The 24,257-nt window shown below is 36.2% G+C and overlaps 1 protein-coding gene across 1 annotated transcript in view; it reads right to left on the minus strand.

Annotated features, from left to right (window-relative positions):
* The window catches only part of ASXL3 (ASXL transcriptional regulator 3), a 165,648-nt gene that overhangs the window by 79,171 nt on the left and 62,220 nt on the right, over positions 1 to 24,257 (minus strand). The window contains exons 3-5 of the mRNA XM_070513245.1: positions 20,526 to 20,634; positions 19,176 to 19,284; positions 3,647 to 3,768 (exon numbers count right to left, since the gene is read on the minus strand). Coding sequence (XP_070369346.1) covers positions 3,647 to 3,768; positions 19,176 to 19,284; positions 20,526 to 20,634 — 340 coding nt within the window. The remainder of the gene's footprint in view (positions 1 to 3,646; positions 3,769 to 19,175; positions 19,285 to 20,525; positions 20,635 to 24,257) is intronic.

Consider the following 24,257-nt stretch of genomic DNA (forward strand, 5'->3'; position numbering starts at 1 on the left):
CTAAAGCAAAATACCAAGAATATATCTGCTTTGTGATATGAAGAGGGAAAAGGACCTGCAACTTTATGAATAAATTCTACCTCCCTAAATAAATAATGAAGGCAGGCAAATGGGCCAATAGGAACGACATAGAAAGGTTCTATTCTCCATCATGTTACCCCATCATAACAGATCTCATCTTTCTTTAATCTTTCATCTGGTTCCGCTGTTTAAAAACTTCCAAAATTTAATCTTTCTTAATTATCCTTCCTTAAAATTCAAAATCTAATCATTTCATACTTTTTAGGATCATTACAACTAAAATAACAAGGCAGAAAGAAGATAGGGAACAAGGTGATAATCAGCAATCTGCTACTCTCCAGAGGCTTCTGAATATGTTTATTCAGAAAAAAACCCTACTGAAATAACAATATATTATTCATGCAGTCACACCCAACATATCATGTTAACTAACATTTTGATGATTAGAAAGCCAAAGGGACCCAAATATTCGGGAGCAATGAAAATACTCCATGTCAATAGCCAAGGGGCGTTACAGTCTTCATATTGTCCAGCCTATAATTACACTGCAATTAACAGTATTACAAAGTAAAAGAACTCATTCTCTATAGCAACATGCTTCATATGATTGTGGTGTGGGGGCTTCAGATCTGGGAGAATATGTCTGGCTTATTTTGCATGGAGGTTTGTTTTAAATTACTATTTTTCACTACACTTATCTTATAAAGCTATTGGGTTTTGTTTTGTTTTTTTCACCTACATCTTTCTAAGAATCTACAATAGCCAATATACAGTTGAACTACTAAAGCCCTACTACCTCAGAATATACTTCTAATAAAATGATAAGAGCTCACATATTTGAGTGCCTACCATTAATATGTGCTGATACTAAACATAAGCAGTCTGTGTTTAGAAAGAATATTCTTAATGGCTATGCTGTATTGCTTTCCTTACACTATACACTCAAGAATGCAAATTTCCTTGGATAATGTCAAAAATTCATCTAGCCTATTACATACTATATGCTGAAAGGCAGTATTAGTTAAGAGGGCAGAATCTGAAACTATGATTCTGGCTTCAAGTGTCATCTCCAAGATTTACTCACTGGACAATCTTGGGCAAGCTATCTAACTTCTCTGGGCCTTAGTTTCCTCATTTGAAAAAATGAGGACACTAGTACATACTTTAAAGGATTTATATGAGGTTTAAATGGCATAGTACTTGTAAAATGCAGAGTAGAATGTCTAGAATTCAGAAAAGTAAATGTCAGCTAATGTAATTATTATTAGAGTCATTCAGCTGGTCATACATTCATGAGATTATGACTTATGCATATTCATATACACACAAAACATACATTCACAAATACATAACACCTATATATATGGGTATATATATGGATATATATACACTTACAAAGAACTCTACATGGTCATAGCCATTCAACTATCCAAAAAATAGAAAGCTGCAGATTTGCTGAGACTGCTACAATTTAAAATGCTGCATGTTCAGTCAATTTTTGAAATGCTGTCTTAAGAAATTCAGCAATTACAGGGAATCTGGGCAAAATTCTGCAAAGAACAGCTTTCCTTCTAAATGTATGTCCAATATGAATTTGACTATTAATCAAACATTAGCATATTTTCTATATATTGTGCCATATTCTCCTGGTAACTAATTTGTTACTTGGTTATACAATAGGAAGTTTTAAGAAGTTAATAAATAGATGTTTCAGGACATTAAAAAGCTTACAGGACAGGATTCTTAAAACAAAGCTTAGATCCTAAGCAAGCAGGTGGCACTTCCCATGAACACATGCTCCATAACAAAACAAAACCAAAAAACCACTACCTCAAAGCTGTGTAATGTTTTAGTAATGTAAAAAATATTCAAATGGTATGAAATCAAATGAAGAAAGTAAAAAATAATGAGCCATAACAATACAGAGATCTGAATCTGTATCTTCACATTCATATACAGGCAGATTTCATGGTGTGCACATTTTCTAAATCACTGCTCTTCAGAAGTAGGATTTTAGTTTATGATCGCATCCATGTTTCTTAAATTCTATGACTACCAGTATCCAGTTTCGCATCTTTTGTTCTATCCTAGTTAGTACTTTATTATCTGCATCCTCTTTGCTGCCTGAATAAGCCTTTCTCCAGGCTTCCCTACCATCATCCATCCTTTATTTCATCAATTAAAAAGAATCTCAACGCTGAATTCAGTTTTGGTTTTTGGTGTCTAAAACATTTCACAAGAACAATGATATAAATGGCAAGCTCAGCAAAGATTGTTTGCCTATGTAGGATGAAACACTATTATTACCTTAAATATAATACCAAAGAATGGGAATACTGCAACTTCAATAATTAATACAGAAAATGGTAACATAATTCAGTATAAAAATGTTAAGTTTCTTTCCTAAGTTTCCTTGTTTGAAGTAGAGAGAAGTAGGTGGAGGCATTTTAAGTCTAGGAGATGGAATGTGAATATTAAGAAGTTTTATAGGTTGGTGGGCTTTTAAAAAACTTTTAACTTTATTTAAAAACATGGTTTCTCTTTCCTTGCTTTAAATATATCACTAGAATGATACTTTTATTCCTAGACCTGCTGGGGGTCAGCAACAGGTAAGGTGGAGGGGGTTGTCATAGAAGGATCAAAATAAACAATGCAAGAAGAAAGCAGTTACACAGGGAAAACCACGACTTCAGGGTTAAATTTGTCAGTCTCTCATTTATTGACATCGTTAGTATACCATCATGCCATGTCCTCATATAACCACAGCATCTCTTTCTCTCTTCTCTGCACAATTCAGCATTTGCTGGAGGGGCAGCAGCAACTAACATTTAGAGTGATTATTATGGGCTAGGCACTCATTCCACCACATGCTTTCAACGTATCACCTCACTTAACTCTCAGATCACTCCCATGTGAAAGGTACTATTATTTTCCACATTTTCTAGAGAAGGAATTTGAGATTCAGAGAAAAAAAGTAGCTTGCCCAGTGTCACACATTGAGTAGCAAGGATTGAAACTGGGGTATGTCAGAGTCCAGAACCCAACCTTATAACCATTACCTCCCACCATCATCTCTGGACAAGGACACACAGGTCAAGATTGCTTATGTAATATCAGGATGACACTGCAAAGTCAACCTCCATTCAGCACCAAACACTCACTGATGGATATCCAGATGTAAGTAAACCACGATTACTCCTTTTCCTATTTGTAACTTAACGCATCTCAGTAATGAGAAAGAAATTATTGGTTTAGTTTTTATGTCAACTATTAGATAAAAGGGGTTATAAATAGAGACATTATTTTCAAAATATGCAATGCATTTATGAACCCAGTATGTTTACTGTAAGTCAGACAGAAAAAAATCTTAATACAAGTTTTTGTTTCCAGGCACATTTTTCCAAGCACATTTTCTATTTCCCATCAAAGTTCTCAGCCAAGCCTCTCCCAGTTTCTGGCATAGGTTAAAATCAGTACACTGAATATTATGGAAGTGGGTAAATTCAGGACACCCCTATTGCTTTCTGATTGCTACGTTCTTACTTAATTTTACTTTCTCCACATAAAACCCACTACCTCAAGTAGGTAGAACCAAAGGACAAAGGACAAACGCCGGCTATCTTACCTGTTTAAGAGCCTTTTTGGTGTGTTGCTGAAAGGAAGACACTAACTTGCTTTGCACTGCTGTGTTAGTAAGGCTTGAATCTCGAGTGGAAGATGCTTCATCAGTTACCTGCTTTGCACAAACTAGAAACAGAGAGAGATAATGATATTACTAATTTGAATTCCTTTTTTTATATCCACTGTAATTAACTCACTTGGAGCTTTTCTCCAACTGAAAATGGATACCTAAAATAAAGCAAAATAGCACAGTTAAAAGAAGAGTATCTAGATTTGAAAGAAGGGCTCATTTAATAACTGTGTGGCCACAGTTACATCTAACCTCCCTAAGCCTCCATGTCCCTACCTACTAATTGATGATAATTTCCATGTCATAGGGCTATTGTATGGACATAAAAAAGAACACAAAGTCTGCCTCAAGAGTTGGGTGTCAGTAGATACTTTCTGAATCTGGAGATTGGACAATGCTTAGCATTCTGAAGAAATAATCTAAATTAATGCAATTGTTTTAAATCTACCAACCTCAGAGGTATTACAATTCTTCTATTTAAAAACCTTCCTTCTACAGAATCTATAACCTACTGGGGAATGTTTATCCTCTCCTATAGACCAAGTCACATAGCATGGAGAAGGAAAAATGAAATCCAAGATGCTGGATGTCAATTTAGGATAATTATTTTCAAGAAAATCATGCCCTCTGCAGATTACAATATAATATGCCTAGTTTCACCAGAGTCAAACTTTCCTGTTGCCTATTCTACAGAAGACATTTCCTTCAAAAAGACTGCCTTTTAGAAGGACAAATGTCTTGCTGACATGAGTAACCAAAGGGGGCCACCTTCACTTTCTGCTCCATGAAACCTGTGCTGGAGCAAAATCTCTTGTTTCAGTTCCATAAACACTGCACCTGAGAGACCAGGTTTAACACTGGAGTGACTTTGGCAGGAGCACAGATATAGGTCCTGTTCTGTGCATGTTAGAGGAGAAAGAGTTATTTGGAAAAATCAAAGTGAGGAAGCACTACGATTAGCGGCAGAAGGGAGGCATATGCCAAAGGCAGGAGACAAGAGGAAGTGAAAAGAAAATAACTGAGAACATACTGTAAAAGCTCAAAATATGACTTTTTAAGGGCACCAGGGTTAATGCTAATCCAAGAAAATTTTCCAAGGGAACAGTAACTTAGGAGGATTCTGACCTGAGTTTTAAAGGAAGGTGGAGAGTTTTAAAGGAAGGTGGAGGAGTAAAAATTATTCTTGTCAAAAATGGAAGCATATGCACAAGCACAATGTTGAGAACACTCAAGCTGCTTTAGATAGGCTCAAGTACATATTGCCTAGAAATGAGAATGTGGTTCATGAAAGAGAATGTTTGGGGGGAAAAGGTCTTGTTTTAATACAGAAAGTAATCAGAAAGCCAAAATGCACAAGTTTCGCAAGATAAAATAATTGTTAGTTATTAATACCGGCGCTTTACATATGTGATCTCATTCCATACTCACAGCTTCCTCACAAGATGGAAAGGTATTATCTCCATATTGGACAGAGAAAACTAGACCTCAGAAAGGCTCAATAGCTTGCCCATGGTCACATAGCGAAGGAAACAACAGGGCTAGGATCCAAGGCCAAGCCCATAATTTTCTACTTGAACTATTTGGCCTCAAAGCCAAGAACTGATGCAGAAAATTCAATACCTAAAGAAGTTTAATCTACTTGCATCATGTTGGAAGTACTGAAACAGGAAGTTAACAAGAGCAGGGGAATGAGTCATTTAGCCCCTGACATGAAAAAATTGAGAATTGTAGGTGAGAGTGATTGACCCAGGAAATACTATGGTTGAAGTAGCAAAAGGATTTGCCCATGGATATAGTGAGAGAAGTCCTCGAATTAAAGACCAGGTGACTTTTTTTCTATTTGATACATTATGACATTTTTCCTTAAAACAGTCTAAATGTTCTAGTTAAGAAACATTTTATAACATTGCTTCCATAAACTATGGCTCCTAGACTTCTCTCCTTGAAATGATCACTAGAGTAATTTGTAACACTTCACCAAAGCTTATCAAAAAATATTAGAAGTAATCATCAGTTTATATTGTAAAGATAAATTTATTTTTATACCGATTATATAAACGGTCTTTTCAGTGTTTTGAAGTCTCAATGAAGTGCGATAAACTGAGGAGGTGAGAAGAAGGTGGCAGAGAGGATATATGATCCCAAATGAACAGACCTAAATGGATGTAATGTAAGCCCAGCCAGAAGTAGAGTGTGCATTAGCAAATATGTTTTATTACTTTCACATTCTTAGAGCAGTATTCCCACCTAGAGAAAGGGAAACCTACTAGTTCAAAAGGATAACCAAATGTAGTACACGGCTTTTAGAGAATTTAAGGAAAACATGAGAATGCTTCTGCCCACTGGACAGCTAAACAAATTTACCCATTTTCTTAGGAAAAGACTTCATTCGTAAGTGTTTCAAAGGTAAACCCCAATGCAGCAGGCTCAAAAAACAACGAATGCTGAATCAGTGCATATAAACTTCAAGCCTTATCTCCGTGATATTTTCTGACTGCTACAATGAGTAGTACACAACCAGCTGTCCTTCCTAAGGATAACGGATATCCATCTAACTTACAACTTGCTCAATTTCTCTCTCACCTAGGAAACCACACAGTATTGTGATACCTATTTCAGGATCAGCAAATACACTGCACAGTTTTGTTTAAATTCACTACTGCACTATGCTAACAGTGATTCACATTTATTTACATATAGTGTTTCCAAAAGAAAGATTCTTTTCAATTTAGGGCCCGGAAATTCAATAAAACTAAAACAGCATTAAGGAACACTATGAAGTTTTTTCTCAAGATGATTCATTTTCCTTTAAGCCAACTCGATTTTGCTGTATCTTACATTTCATCCTAGACTCAAATGAAGCATCATGAGAATTCCTTCACTACATCGTCATTTTCCTCCCCAATTCCTCTTCCTGGAACATAGTCCTATTTCTCTGGTTCAAACCATTTTTCCCTAGGTATTTATTTCTGACAAAATAACTATAGAATCTTAAAGAAAGTAAATGTAACAGAAAATAAAATCTATAAGTGAGTTTTCCTTTCAATTAAAAAAAAACCCTTATTTTTAAGGAAAAAAAATCAAAAAAGAAAAAAATGGATGGGCCACAATGTAATGCATCCATAGGCTCCAAACAGTGTGTCTGTCAGGGCGGGGGTGGGGGGCGACAAATATAGACCCTTAACCTGGGCACATGTGTGACTTTACTCATTCTTTTGCCGTGCATAAAAGGAGGGTGACTGAAAGTCAAACACCCACTGAGCAGTTGGATCATGTAGGTTCATGCAGATTCATATTCTGACAAAATACATGGTTTTCACTTTTACTTATTCTTACAGCTTTTTAAATAACAGATGTGATAAATAAATAATACAAGGCTTATTTTGAAGAGTTGCCTGAATATTTATCTAAAGGAACTGAGTTTGGACACTGAAATATAAGCCAAAGAAAAATTAATGTTAAAGAAACGACCAGGGGAAATTCCCGGTATATGAAATTACAACAGGAGCCAGGAAACTGAAGAATTAGGACAGATGTTTTATCCAATAAATATCAAACATTGACATGCAGCTTAGAAAGTGATATCTTCTTGGCATTCTGAACAGAATGAGAGATTTTTTTTCCCTAACTGTGCACTGGCACCATCACAAAACGAATGCCAGGATTTTATACCTCGAAATCCCACAAGACTGCCTGCCCTTTTGTAGGTGGACAAACCAAAGATGAGGAAACATTTTTTAAAAGGTATAGAAATGTTACTTCTGTCTACATTTTGCTCGCCTTTGCCTGCCTTAACTGAAATACAGTTAAAAGTTAATCTGCTAGTTTTAAATTCAAACTGTTCATGGGATTCTCAGTATTTGCTGCTCATCTGCCTCTACTCTCACTCACACTCAGATTCCAAGCCCCTCCTCCAAAATAGCCCATTTGGAAGGCTCAGGAGGTAATCATGACAGGTAATCATGAGACAGCATTGAAGGCGAGAGGAACTGGTGACTGTGTCCCAGCAAGACTGCATTTCAGCCCCTTTCTCAGAGTCTCCAAGTTGTCCCTGTCCATCCTTTTCTTTCACTCACCATTTGACTCGAAAAGGTGATGGAGCTGGAAAATACGGGTTAGAGCTCAGATTTTTAAAGTGTTAGAGACAGGGTATAAGTGATAGTCCCCCCAATCCTATTACCAATCCACTGACAGGTGTACAAGAGGGCTTCAACTTTTAACCAGAGACACAAAGAAGGGAGAAATCAGAATGCAATCTTGACTCTGTCTCTATTTCGAGCGTCACATCTTATCCACCTCCTCAACTCCTACCTTCTCTGTTCCAGCTAACTGAGACCCTGTGGTATTTCCCAACACATATACTTGGTGCATTTGGTGCACTTGCTCTGATTTGTCCCTCTTCTGAGTAGCCTTCTCCATCTCTATCAAGTAAACTCATCTTGACGGACCAAACTCAAACAGCTTCCCCTAAAGCTTCCCTGACAGCCCTAGCCCCTGAGGTAGACTTACTCTGCTCCTGCCCATGTGTCCTTGGCACTTGGTGTACGAATTCAGAATAGTCCCCGCAACACTGGTGCTTGTGTCTGCCTCACCGCAACAGGCTCAGTAACTCAGGGACTTAGAGTGCAAAGATAGGCATAGGGTAGTCGATCTATAAATGTTTATTAAACTAAATTGTCAAATTTGATTTTCATTAAACTTATCTAAAGTATCTATTTTTAAAGCTATCTTTCAATTACTGTTTTTAATAAGAATTCATGGAAGGAGAGGTCAGCAAAGCATAGTTTTTCATTATGGAAAAGCATACATAAAAAGTGAATTTTTTTACTTGAAATCAGAAGGCTTATTAAAATTTTTTTTTTTTGGTGAGGAAGATTGTCCCTGAGCTAACATCCATGTCAATCTTCCTGTATTTTGTATGTGGGATGCTGCCATAGCATAACTTGAAGAGTGGTGTGTACGTCTGTGCCCAGGATCTGAACCTGCAAATCCTGGGCTGCTGAAGCAGGGTGCATGAACTTACCCAATATGCCACCAGGCCAGCCCCTAAAATTTTTCTTAAATTATCCTGAAGTCAATTAGGGAGAATATGAAAACCGAACCACAAAATGTCCTATGTAAGTCAGTGGCAAGTCACATGACCTGCCACTAAATTTCCTTCTGCTGTCCTTATTCATTGCCTTATTTTGAGAGGAAGATCACAGTTTGGAGGTTTTGCATAGTGAAGTAAAAATAAATATAATTTAAAAGTCAAAATTAGAAATCACAATGCTTACTTGAAACGGCAGGAGCTGTGTGGAGGCAGACCACAGAAAAGACCAGGATCTGAGCATAACATAGTCACCGCAACAAAGAGATGAGTTGCTCTATGTCCTATCAACCCACACAATAAGTAACAGGCTATGTGAGGTAACGTGCTCAAAGATCTCATCAAGGCAGGAAGACGGGCACCCCTTGGCCAATTTCATTTCTATCAGTTGTCCCTCCAACTACTCCCTTCCAATTTTCTGAACAATTAAACTAGATGCTCTCAATTCAAAACAGTTTTCAGTAGAAATGATCCTGAGATACACTACATGCTTAATACAGTTTTTATAAATAAAAAATTTAAGTCCGAGAGCACACAGTACATTAGGGATAACACCACGCCATGTCATTAGAAATCAATCACATCACACTTTAAAGAAGGCTGAGTCTTAGATGGAGCTTATTTATTAATCATTCATTCAATTACATAGCTTTTACTGAACACCTTTATGCCAAGCACTGTATAAAATGCAGGGGGGAAAAACAGTGAATAAGATCCAAGACCTGACTTTGAGACCATAAGTTTCTTAAAAAATATATTTTTTCAAAGAACAATGGCATAGAACTATTAACTCTACCTAAGAAAACCCAAGTCTATGAAAACCTAGCAGTAATAACTAAAATTTGCTTTGAAAGATCAATAAGCAGATAATTCAGAAGTATCCCCAGATGGCAAATCAAAAAAGCTTATATTTGGATTGCAATATGTTTTACTTATTATACTCACACTTGAAATTATACATATCAGATATTCTGGATACATAAAGCAATAAAATACATGCCAAAATCTGTTAAAAATGACTTAATGACGACCAGCCCAACCAATTTGACCCCAACTAAATCTTTCCTGGACTACATTTCTTTTGGATAAAACATAATTCCTTAATCCTTTTTGGATCCAGACTAAGGACAACTGCCTCTTTCAAAGCTTTCCTTATTAGGATTTAAACAATTTCCCTTGTTGCATTAAAAGAAAACATCCAAAGGGTAGAAGACGCCAAGAAGGGCCAGCAATTAAATAGAGAAACACCAGCAATAAAATAACGGAAATAGCAATTTTCCCCTAAGAAACTTCCAAGGGAGAAAGTGTCCAAATAAATATTGATACTCGAAAATATTTAGAACGATATTGTCTGTGACCTAAATATACTTTATATAACGGAAATTTTTACTAAATTTTATAGCCTGCTTCATCAGCCCAACGAAGCCCTCTTCTTAAGCAGAAGAGGTTTGCGGAAAAGAAAGCACAATAAACCAAGAGGAATGGTGAATTAGATGACAAATATACCAGCAATGTATATCGACAAGAACACACTCCCACAAGATGTAATCATATGCTACAAATGATACTCATCCGATATCCCAAAATTGGATATCCTGCAATTTCATTGCTATGTCCACAAATGATGCGCAAACACTTTGGTTTGCACTGGACAGGACACTGAAGCTCCAAAGGTAACTAGGAGGAACATTTACATACCGGAAGTATAGCTACAGGAATCCCTCTCACAAGCACTCAATTTATCACCAGAACAATTTAGTTATACTAATGTCTCTGGATATCCATAAATATATCCCTTTAACCTCAGATGAGAAAAGAGAAACTCAAATCAGAAACAAGAATATTTAATAGGAAAAGCACATAGGTACCAGCTTTTAGCCACCAAAATCCTCCTACTATCGAACCAATACAGATTCCTCTCAGAATATGGGGAGTTATAACACAATAAGATGCTTGTGTGGGGGAAACATTAGACGCTATTTCTTTTATATAGCACACCTGTGATCTACACTGCATCAGGTTCCTGAAACATCTACACAGAAATACACTAATCCACCTCGAAAATGAGAAATAGAAAAGAGTAGGCAAGAAGAATTTCATTAAAAGGTTGGTACAGGTCAAAGATAAGTGCTTCACTCGTGGGCATCGCTACTAATTACTTTATACTTCAATACAGAAAAGATAACTCCAGTTCCATACAATGAAAGGGAGTCAGATAAGGTATTCAGGTGGCTGTTTAGAAAAAAAATGAATGGATTGTCTGGCATCAATGGAAAAAGTGCTTTATTTTCTTAAGAGCATGAGTGCTTTGTTCCTATATACCAGTCACAAACTCTATAAATCAAAGGGGAATTTGGCTAGTTAAGATGAGTAATTGGGGGAATACCTTTAATTTGCGTTTTATTTGAGAGGGAGTTTGTTTTTGTTATGAGATCATACTTTCTTCCCAATCTTTATCTCTATATTATGAAATATTTCTCTCATAGCACAAGAAAAGAAGGGGAAAGTACACTTAAATGGGTGACTTTATCTGCACTTAAAAAGAAAACTTTATTTTCGTCTATGACTCTGGGCTGTTAAAACTGACCAAAACCCATTTACACAAGAATAAAGTTCACAGTTCAAGGGGAACTATGTAAGAACAAGAAGTCCCTTATGGGTAAAAGAAATGGAAATAATATCTATAAGTAATGTTTGAAAGAGCTGGGATAAGTCATTTGGAGATGTTAAGATGAAGGGGTGGTATCTCAATGATGCCCAGCTGTTCATCATCAGCAAGGAAAAAAGAGAAAATGAGTTTAATTAAAAGCACAAAAGATTTCAGCATAAGGAAAAAAATTCTTGACCATAAAGGTTATCAAAAACACCAAGAGACAAATATAAAAGAGACTGTGAGATTTCTATTTCTCTGAACAGTTACTATTAGAATACCATCTAATTGAATGGACTGGTTTAAGTAAAATGCTAGCATGAGAGAGGATCCAGGCCTGCATGACCTCCTGAAGTCCCTCATACTTCTCATGAACTGTGAAAGCTGTGGGCTGGGATGAAAGGGGAGGATGAGAAAGAGTGGGCAGAGGAAGTCTGACATCCTGCCAATGGTCATTTCTGACTGTGAAGAGTATTCGTTTTCCTCTGTATTTTCTTCCATGTGTAACTAAAACAACATAATTTTCACATACTTAAGTTTCTCTAGGCCACCAACGTGAGAACAGGTGTCTCCATGAGCTAACAAAGCTGTTAATGAAAATGCAGATGTTGGATAAAAGACAAATTAGCTTAACCTAAGAAAATCAAGAAACCTGGTACAGTCATTTAAAGCATTCCCTTCACTCATCTACAGCATTCCTAGGAACAGGTGTCAGGTAGAAATTGATCCTCAACACAAAGATGAAGGCACACACACCATCCTATGGAAAATCCCACTGGAGTAGTCACAGACAAGCTACTGAAAAACCTCCAACAAAACAAGCCCAACAACACCACCAGGAAAGAGACACCAAACAGGCTGGCAACGTCCTCCAAAGTTACTCAAAATACTACCTTCACAACTCCACAGTCCCCTCATTTTCCTCTCCCCTACCCTAGTATAAAATCACCACTGCTAAACTGTCAGCATGACTACTCCCCGAGGGTGCCTGAACCTTCATTAGTACACGTCTCACTTCCTCCAGGAAGCTGCTCATCTGTGTGTAATTGATGTCTCAACAGAGATCCCATCCACACACTTCAGGCCATCTTAAAGCACTTTTCACTCTTGAAAAAAGATCCCTCAAACTGTGGCCTCTGAGCCAACAAAAACAGAGAGAGAACTGAATAATGTTTCATTAAGTTAACACAACTCTGCCAAGAATCATACAATCAGAAACCCACTTATAAAACTGGCCATAAAGAATAATGAAAAAGGACCATATAAAATTCTTCGAATGTTGGAATCATTATTTACCCTGGGATCTAAGGACTAAAACATAGGATATACGTTCTCTATAATTTTTTCCCCTAAATAGAGACTTTTAAAATACTAATTCCCCCACTCGAGTGCTGCTTCCTCCCTCAAAGCCATTAAGGGTAATAACAAGCAGAACCTTTTTTGATGTCTGTGGATGAAAATTGTACATTCTCCAGTTTCCTCATTTCACAAAATTAAGTAAGAGGGTTGCTTTTTATTTTAAACATGAAATTTATCAGGACCACAAAAAGAGAAACATTTTTTTTCTTGTTAATAACAATTTATAAACAGAAGGTGAAGAGGGCGAAGACTATCTAGTGATGGGAGCACTTCATATAAAATATGTATGGGTTCTGCAGCCAGCAACGCACTGTAAGTCAACTTAACACATGTGAGCAAAATCATGATATGCCAATGTATTATGTTCAGAAAACAACTCAGACACAAACATACCCATAAATCTCTGACTAAAATAGCCCATAAAATTCAAAATATTTTCTTTGGATGACATAGATCTATACTTATATTGGCATAAATGGTCATGGCTTGTCAACAAAGATATATCAAATAATTCACCTAAATCACTCTTCGATCTCTAGAGCTGGGCTTGTAAAATTTGAAGAGTTGACTTTCTCGAGTCTATATGTCTAATTCTTATTAATTTGAGAAGCTACTTAGGAGTCAAAGAAAGATAACACATAATTATAATTTTGTGTCTTGTAAATTCTATAATCAACAGTATACCACTTTTCTCACATTGTAAAATTTTTCAACAAAACTTTAAAACAAAATATCTTGGCAAAGCATCTCCCATTTAAAAAGAATCTGTTTTGCTGGCCAACTGATTGCAAGAAGAGGACTAAAGCCTTATTATTATTATCTTAACTCTACCCAAGGACTCAAACGTTACTGACTGGAATCAAGGTCCGAAGATTTCTTAGTTTTTGTAAACTGCTTTCTTTTCAAACACTTCTCTGCTTACCCCCTTTAATGATGCAGCAAATGTCAATTAATCTTTGTTAATTGGAAATAACTCTATGGTAACAGAGGCTCAGTCTTCGGATAGCCACAAGGGCATCTTACCAATTGATCATTATTATTCACCTCAATATTTCCTACTCTTTCATCCCAAAGGAGGAATGGGAAAGGAGGAGGGCAATAAAGACTAAAAGAAAAAAACAAAACAAATGGTGGGACCCTCCTCTTCACCCTCTCTCTCTCCCTGTCCTTTCTCCCATGTCCACAGCCCCCCACACATCCTCACCTTCTCTCTCTGATTATATTTTCAAAGTATATTTGTACAGCTGTAAGAAGTGTGGAAATTACATCCATTCTAAACTTCTGGTTCAAATATGTATTAGAAACAGAGTAAGCAAGGGAATCACCTAAATCGGTTCAGTTTCACGGAATTTATTATAGATTTGTAAGAAATCATGTGGTATCCCATTCCTTGATTTGAATAAGCCAGGGGTGCCTCTTTGTCAAATTCTCGAGTTTATAATCAGAATAGATTTGGACAAATGTTGGAAAGGCAAATTGCATCAATGACTCCTGGCTAATAGTGTCCCCTGTAATTCTGGGAAGAGTATCAAACAGGTGAGAGCCTGGCTTTTGGTGTCAGCCACGTCTACCTGGGCTTGCCACTTGGATGAGACATTTAACCTAAGTTTATCTCATCACTAGTAAAAAAATAAAAACAAAAAAATAGAAAAATAAAATAACAGAGCCTAGGAAGACTGACTGTCTCATAGGAATGTTATGAGGAGTAAAACAATATACATGTAACCAAGTTACAAAAGCTGGGCATTGTAAGCACTGAATATATTTTCAATACCTAGCTTTGAAAGTGTATTCTAACCTAGGTTAATGGATTATACACAGAACTATATGGTATTTACATGGATAGGAAATATACTTATCCTACAAGGAGTTGTGGTTGGCAATAAGATGCAAAAGTGGGCAAGTCAAGGAATACTCAAGGAAATAAGCTATTTAGTATTCTTTCAGTAATTCCCCAAAGCAATTTTCCTAATGCAACTTCAAAGGAGAGGCCAGGAAATCTAGTCTTGGTCACATTAGCTGGAGATGTGTGGGTATGTGCTATTTTGTGAAGTACTTATTCACATTTCAAATTAAGGGAGTTTGCTTATCCCTGTTTTGGTTTAATTATTGGCTGACTGCTCTCACCCTGTCCCCCATCCCCTCCCAGCCACTGAAACCCTCCCACTGTTTCCTCTGAAATTCAGGATTAGTCATTAGCAAAATCTCCCATAACCTCCACCTTTTCTCTGACGCTCCCTTCACATCTTGATCTACAAAACCTGGCTCTCTCCTATGGACACTACTTCCCTTGGAACTCTCTCAGATAGTAGCCCTTTTCTTTCCCACATTTCTTGCATCACTGGGCCTGGAAATGGGAGGAGAAGTGACCTCTAGGCTTAGATGCCTCCAGCATTGTATTTCATGTCATCAGACTATAGTATCAATTATTCCTCTTTTCTGTACTTATTTACCAACTCCTGGGATACTCCTCTCCACTTATTGAAGATCTTAGCTCCTCAATCTCACTTCTTTCAATGCTAGTTCTACCATAATTGTCTGTTTCAATATCCACACATATGAATCTTTAATATTTTATGTCAGGACCACCACTAGCCTTTACAACATCTTTATGCAAATAAGGAAAGGTAACATTTCCTCTAGGTAGACACTGCTCCCTCCCATGAAACTAAGCTGGGCAAACAGAGGGCTGCTGAACTTTAGTCCCTGATGGCCCCCTCAGCCAGGCTATTCTGAAGAGTCAACACAATGCTGAACCATTCACGACAGCCCTTAACCTAGCTGTCTCCTTTCCTATAATCTCAGACATACCTTCCATAATATTATCCTAAACTCAGTTTCATGCATTCCACTCTCACATCACCTATCCTTCTAACTCATTTTCTCTAGAACACCAAATGAAACAATCCTTCCACCCCAAGGAGACTTCCTCCTTCACACCATGCCTCACACAATCATGTCTTCACTCACCTCTGCAACCAGTTTAAATTCCATGAAAAGTGATGTTAACTACCCCATTTCATGCACCCTCAACTCCTTTGTCCCTGTCTTGCTTCATCATTCACACCTGGAAAAATCCCAACTCTGGTCAAATCCACCTCTGTACCTACTTGTACAGTGGTCATGAATACGACTAGAGAAAAATGTACACCCAAACTGACTGGTCTCATTAAATTCAGGACTTGCAATCTTAAGAGAGTCCTTAATGTTGTCAGACTCCAGACAAACATTTTATATCTTCTCCTTAAATCTACAAAACTGCCTCCTTTATCCTATCCCCAGCTGATGAACTTGTTTCCTATTTCAGAGAAAAATGAAGCAATAGAAGCAAACTTCCATAAGCCCCTCCTACGGTAACTCACCTACCTTCATTTCTATCCAAATACCCTGACTTTTCCTACTGCTTCCTTAGAGCACCTGTCTATACTCCTAAATAAGGCCAAGCTCTGCATGTGTTTAAGAGATCTCACTCCCTCTCACCTAATCAAGCACACGGCAACAGGACATCCTCCTCATTATCAAATCCTCCTCCTCAACTGGATTTTTCCCATCAGTATACAATTATTCTAATATTCTCTCTCATATTTGAAAAAATCTTCCTCTTGATTCCACTTTCCCTTCTAGTCACTTTCTCATTTCACTCCTTCCCTTTACCTTAAAAATCCTTGAAAGAATTGTCTACACTTGGGGTCTCAAATTTCCATCTTCCCATTCTCTTGAACTCACCCCAGTCAGGCTTGTGGTCTCACCATTGAGCAAAAATTATCATGGTCAAAGTTCGTCAATAACCTCACAAAGCTAAATCCAATAGTTATTTCTTAGTCTTCATTATAAGTTGACATATCAAAAGCATTTGACACATTTGAGTCACTTCCTCCCCAGAAACACTTTCTTCACTTGGTTCCCAGGACACACACACCTTCTCCTGGCCATTCATCCTCAGTCTCATTGCTGGTTCCTATAATCTATCTAACTTCTTAAAATTCAGGTACCCCTAAACTCAGTTTTTGAGGCTCTTCTATTTATCTTCAGTTCCTTGGTGATCTCATGCAGTTTCTTGTCTTTAAATACCACCTATAAACCGACCACTTCCAAATGTGTATCTCCAGTAAGGTCTTTTTCATGAATTTAAGACAGATAAGTCCAATTATTTAACATAACCACCTGGATTTGAAAATGGATCTCATGCCTAATATGTCCAAAACTAAGCTCCCGCCCCAAACTGATTCTTTTGCAGATTTTCCATGTAAGTTAGACAATGCTACTCTTCTGTTTACTCACACTCAAACTTTGGAGTCATCTCCAACTCCTTTCTTTATTTCATAACCACACTAATTTCAGCAGCTCCTGTTGGATCTACCCTCATATACATCCAGAATCCAATCACTGTTCATCACATCCACTGCTACTTCTTTTATTCAAACCACCATCACCTCTTATCTAGATTATAAGAGTAGCTTTCTAACTGGTTTCCCTGTTCTTGTCCTCATTTCCCTATACATATTTCTTATATTTAGTGATCCTGATAAAGTCTAAATGAGATCATTGTCTCTCTAGCTCAAAACTCTACCATGGTTTAACATCTCACTCAAAACAAAAGCCAATATCAAGGTACTATACAATCTGGCCCCATAACTTCTCTGACTTCGTATCTTACCATACCCTCTCTCTTGTTGACTCCGGCCTCCAACTACACTGGCCCTTGATGTTTCTAGAACATTGCAGGCACTCTCTTGCCTCAAGGCCTTTGTAATTGGTGCTTCTTCTACCTAGAACTCTCTCCTATTAAATACTTGCTCCCTCACGTTCCTCGGGTCTTTTTTCAAATATAGGCCTCTCTCTCAATCTTATTCCTTATCTTGTCCCATATCACTTGTCAGCCCTGAATAAGCTATACATTTTACATATTTATTTTGCTTATTATCTGTTTATCAACCTAAGATCTATGAGAGGTCCCTTTTTATTCTTATTTTCACAAACATAACTGTGATCTTGGGAACAGTACTTAGCACATAGCAGAACCCCAATATACGCAATGGCAGAGAAAGAGCATGCAAGTGCTCAGCAAGCAGGCAGTACAAGAGGAATGACCCAATGAGAGTCCTATTCATCCTACTGAAGGAGAAGTGTTTCCCCACTCACCAGCCCTTCCATAAAGCCGGAAATTGCCGTGCATCTCTGCTTTCTTCTCTCTCTAACCACAAGGACTTGCCAAAGTTCACAGTACTACCACAACATTGGTGGGGAGTTGACTTCAGTCTTCAAAAAGTATAGGAATAGGGACATCAAATTAAATGAAACTTGGTAAAAAAAAAAAAAGTCTACAAAGCTGACTTCAGCTGTTTTACTAAGACAAGAATCTGTGTTTCCTACGTTAATTCACAACCTCTGCTGCAGATCAGATAGGGGCTGAAGCAGAGTCAGTCTCACGGGGACTATCAGAAAGCACACCAGCTTAAAGGGCAGGAGTGTCCAGTCAGAATACAAAGGGACTCCTATGGTCATTAATAAAATGAATGGCTTTGGGCTATTACTGAAATACGATATTTCTGCAAGGATCCTTTAAGGTTTGTTTGTTTAAAGATAATTTACTGATTTCTATGAGTCCACCGACAGAGACTTTACTGACATAGTTTTCCTCCCCATTCATGATCTGGGTCACTGAGGGGACGTGGGTAGGGTGGAAAAAAATATAGCAGCTTTTGTGGAACAAATGTTTGCCAAAACTGCAGTGTAGAAATTACATATACCAACAGAATCATAATGCAAATGTCTTGAGAAAGATAAAAATGAATTAACATGGTTAGAATTCAGAGGTGAAAAATGCCCCCCCTAGAATTCTGGAAGGGTCGCCCACTTTTCAAGTGTTTCACAAGAATGTAACTTATTTGGCCCTTGTTTCACTGTAAAGAATGTTAACACTAACCTTAATTTACTAAGGGCAAACCTAGAAACAAAGCTACTATAAAACTACTTGTGATCACAGGAAAAATCAGCACAATCAGAAATAAAACATTAGCATTCTCAGGCCTCACATATGAATAAAAGCACCAGACACCCCCAGTAACCCTCTTGCCTTGCAGGAGAAACACACCAATAACACTCAAGAATGTTATTCAGGAAAATCCATACAGTTAAACAACAAAAAGCAAAGAACTATATACTTTTCTTAGGTGCTAACATTTTGACTCAAAATAGTTCGATGATAAATCTAAGTAGGTGGTACAAACTTGGAAGAAAACTCAATCTATAATGGTATATCAATCTATAATGGTAGGAATGGTAGGAATTCAATCAGTGAATTATTGGAATTCTATATAACTTTTAAGAGAACAGGGTTTATATCTTGAAATTCACACACTTACCTTCATTTCCTTCTCCATTGGCATTGGCCTCTGCCATTTCTGTGCCATCCAATTCAGACTCACAGCCTAAATCCAATGTTCCATCAGCTGGGCATGATGACTCTTCTTTCTATATTATTTTAAAAAATGATGATTTATGGAGATGTATCAGTAACTGGAAAACATTCAAAATACTTTCAGAGTCTTAACATATTATCACAGTTACTTGAGATTTGGAATTTCAATACTGATTTACTTTTTAATGTAAAATCACTCTTTGAAAAGAAAAAGCCTGGGAAAAGCACATTGCCACAGCTGATTTTTTGGATAACCTTTTAAAATATATACAAAAACAGTTTGCTTTTGACATATGCTGTTTCCATTTTTCTCAATTCTACATTCTTCTGTATGTTAGGAAGTGGATTAACAACTCAGAATTTTAACTGGTAAATGAAACATCCAAGCAGCTACAAAAAGCAACTGAACTAACACAAGTCCTTTTGATTAACCTGTGTTATTTTCTGAAACACACACAGTGACAAGAGTTTGATGCTCAGTAGCTGAGAAAGAACCCCTGCTTCTTTGCCAGTATAACTTTTAGTGCTAAAAAAAAATCTTCTCAAAGGAAATAAATGAACTTTAAATGTAATTCATCACTTATTAAAGTGGTGCCTTCTTTTGAATTTATAAAAAATAATACATGGATTTCATTGGTTTCAAGTTATGCAACCATGTGTAGATCACCAGCTTTTGTCCTCTGGAATTGTGCATCATAGATGGCATTTCCCATTCTAGATGAGAATGGGCATTAAACTAAAATAATTAAGACTCAGTTTTCTGAAGTTTATTTTATTTCTCTATTCTCATATAACAATGCACTATTAGTGAAACTTCCTTGAGATCACTGTTTGTTTTAAAATTAAATAACTGATTTAAATCAGCAAGTTTCCAGGGAGAATGGATAAATTTCTTATTTATATAAAAGACAGAATGTCATACAGGTGTGAAGCCTGTATATCAACTGATGGTCATTAAGTCAAATAGTTTATGGCAACTGTGTTCATCTTAAGCTCTTGGTTGATGATCCAGGGCACTCTTCCATGTAAATTTTTAAGAATCAAGAATTTTAAGGAAGCCACAACTATTTTCCATTACCATATGTTAGAGCAAAACCACAGATATGCTTTCCTTAAAGAAAAATGTCATTGTTTATTCTTAATATGAAACCATTTTTAAGACATCTGAAAACATTTAAAAGGCATAGGGGTCAGTCTTCTACCCTTCACCCAAATCTAATTTTGTTTACCTTCACATGTCTGAAAAAATGCATGACACATAGTAATAACAGACATAATATGCAGAACAACTTACTTTGAGAGCATAGAGGCCTGACTTTCCAGGGATTTTGAAGAATGTTCCATCCCCTATTCGAGTGTTAGTGTGAAGCATTGCATTCAGACAGGCTAATGGAGAAGTTCCACTAGAAAATAAAAGTATGTGAAAATGAAGCAGTCGGAGACAGTTTCTGTAGCAAAACTGTTCTCAGTCTCTTAAAACAGAAAAAAAAAAGACCCTCTCGCATGCCTTTTTAAAATACCCTCCCAACCCCGAAAACATCTACATTACAATAACAGGCCAGTCCAGTTTTGCCAAAGTTAATCAGATGCATCTGTCTTGTAGGCTTCAGGCAAAAAGTCTCCTGAATTGAAATTATGCTTTTATTCATAAAGCAACCAACACCGTATTTCAAAGAAACCAAAGCCCAAACGTTTATGTGGTATTATTTTACAAATAACACCATGAAGCCTCAGTTTTCAAATATTACAGACAACTTGATGGCTGCACTTGAATGATCAAATAAACCAAGTTCAAGGACAGCTCCATCCCATAGGTTGAAAAGCAACAAAAGAATAATAAGAAACCAGGGAAGAACTGATTTGAAATTACAAGTATTTAAGTTACTCACAGGATTGCATTTCTCACAAGGCCAAATAAAAATCTCTATCTGTGTTTATCTCTCTGAAACAGCTTCTACAATGACAACCTTTGCTCACTTAGATGTGTCAAATAACAAAATATGTGTTTGGGAATTCTGCCCAGCTAATAATTATGTTCTGTAGTAAAGATGCAAGTGACTGAATTATGAAATCAACAGATTTTTTAAAAGAAATCAAACAGCATTAAACTGATGATTAAAAACATCAAAGCATATATGTACAAACATTATTGAAATTACTCATATACTTAAAGATTTTTATGAATGTATAATACGTATGCCCACAAAAGCATTTTTTGTGTTTTGTTTGCAAACTGATATTTTTGCAGACTAGAATTTAGAGCTAGAACTATTACTTTCATTTAGTTATGTTTTCATATATATTTTACTTCCTAATATGCTAAAACATCAATGAATATTTAGTTGAACCAATATTGATTTGAAGCCCTACTCCACCGCATTCACCTCTTAGGGGTTCTAGCTACTTAATCCAAAATACTGTGGGACAAGAGAATCTAGTCTTTAAGCTTTCAAAGTTTGAATTTCTGTGATAGAAACATAATTTTAAGTTACAAAATTAAAAGTTTTCTAAAAACCAGAACTATCAAACCTCCTCCTACAAAAACTCTCCAGTAAAATGAAAAAGCCGGATTTGCTGAGTTGCCACGACATACTAAATAGCAAGTCAGCACATACACACATCATGGTCATAAAGGTTTATAAGTATTATAATAATAAAAACACTCCATTATTTTAGGAAGCAGCTTCTCTGTGCCAACATGTCAATATGATTCCATTGGGTCTGACAGGAAGTAAGGGCCCTAAAATAAATTTGGTCATAGAACAATGCAGCTTGAACTAACGGACACATGGTAATAATGCTGTGCATTTATGGAATATCTTTCCTCATGAGACTTCTACAAGCTTACAGACCTCATTTCATTATTTTTCCTCACAAAAGATTTTTTGCTCATATTTAAAGTGGGCCAGGCATACCTTATAAAGTAAAATATATTCTTCTCCCCAGAAATATCTGCCCATGAATGAACTCCAGATAAATAATGCTATGCATGTTATACTGAACACTGCAAAATATATACTTTTATTATTATTCTCTTCAGACAAAAGCATAGACAATCTGAAGCTGGGAATTATTATGCCAATTTGTGGCATTTTAATTTAGTGAAACTGTCAGAAACACAGACTTTCTCTAGAGACTTGGCAAGAAGATGTTAATGCTACAAGTAAAATAGAATACATAAAAATGAAACAACGTAGACTTTAAAAAATGTAACAATAAAATTGTCCACTTAACATCAAACATCACACATATTTGTCCTACTCTTTATTCCTAAGGTCCTAATACACAATTCCTGGAACTCAGATTTAGACTATTAAAGAATAATACAGACAAAGACAACTAAAAAATACTGAACAAATATAATTTAACATCACTGTAATTTACATTTTCTTTCTAAGGTACAGTAAACAAAAGAATTGTAGAAGATAAATTGATTATTTAATAGCAGTTTAATGCTACGCTTGCTACAAACATAAGTGATAAGCATTATTATTTTAGAAATAATAAACTCTGTTGAGTATGACTATACCATTAAATTATACTTTTTATTAACTCAAGCAATATTTACTATGGAAATATTTAAAAATATTTAGTTCACAATCACATGATACTATATCTCCAAAAGTCTCAATGACTACTGTAATTTTTGCAAATCTTTCCCAAAACAAACATATAAAATTTGTTTAATTCAAAACTATTCAACATTTACATTTCAGAAGAATAAGAGAATATTTTGCAGCCAAATACAAATTTTACAACTCAAATCACTGGCTGATTATAGTCATGTAGTTTTAAGTATATCCCTTGCATTTCTTTACAGAAAAAAACTAATCATATGGTCCATTTTATTTAAAAACAAGAAAACATTAGCATCAAAACAGTTAAATGCTTATTAAAAGGTAACTGTTTCCTTCTGTGCAGAATATACGTAGGAAAGTGTATCTTAAAAATCTTTCATACTATTTACTTATTGCTATTATTCTCAACAATTTTTATACTCAGAAAAAAGAGAACTAGCAAGCATGTCTTGTTCTGCTTTGGGAAGAGATATATGTACATCTCTCTTACAATGATTAACTGTGGGTTAACTGTGCCACAGTTAATCACCTCAGTCAAAATTTAAAAGCTAAAAATGCTGTAACAGAATATGTATATATGAAATAATAAAACATCAATGTTTTAACAAAAAAAATCTATAAAATTTCAAATGTTACTTACTTTCTAAAAAGATGAATAGGAAGAATCATGATGTCCCAATTTATAAAAGGAAAACAAAGAAAAAAGAAAGGAAGAAAAGTTAGTTTTCCAATTTAAAACACAATTCTGCATCTTACCATTCAATAAATAGGACAATGTACAAGAGACACACCAAATTCTTAGATTTGGCTGCCGGTGGGGAGGAAGAAACTGAGGGACTGGGGTAAAAGGTGACTTTTACTTTCTTCCCTAATACTTCTATAATGTTTTCATTTTGTCCACAATGCCCATGTACATCCATGTTAGGAATATAATTAGAAGTAAATAACAGGACAAAATTTGTCCCCAATTCTTTTCTTTCTGCCATTCCCTATAATTGGGCCCTTTCATATACACCTGCCAGGGTAGATAGACAGCTTATTCTCCTTGTTTGTTTTTGTCCCTAGACGGTAGGGTTGTGGAACCCTTCTGGTTTGTTTTCATTTCCCACAACCCCTGAAGCAGAACAGGGGTGGAATTTGGAGGCAGGGGAGCAGGCATAATTTAAACTGTCTAGACATCAAAGAACCCCCGAGATGCTTTGCAGAGCCCCAGTGCTGTGTGAACTACAGAAAACCCATTGCTTTATCACATCGAATTGCTGACGGAACACAAAAATCTTACTAAGAGTACACACGTAGTGAAGGGAATGGATGGCCATTCTATTTTAATAATTTTAGCCAGAAAGAATACCCGGACAATGCAATTCGAAGAACATTTATAGGCATGACAAAGAAAATATCATAATAGTGGTTCTCTGCTTCTTTATATATAAAATAATAATGCTTCA

The sequence above is a fragment of the Equus asinus genome, chromosome 7 (assembly GCF_041296235.1).
Source record: "Equus asinus isolate D_3611 breed Donkey chromosome 7, EquAss-T2T_v2, whole genome shotgun sequence".
Lineage (NCBI taxonomy): Eukaryota > Metazoa > Chordata > Mammalia > Perissodactyla > Equidae > Equus > Equus asinus.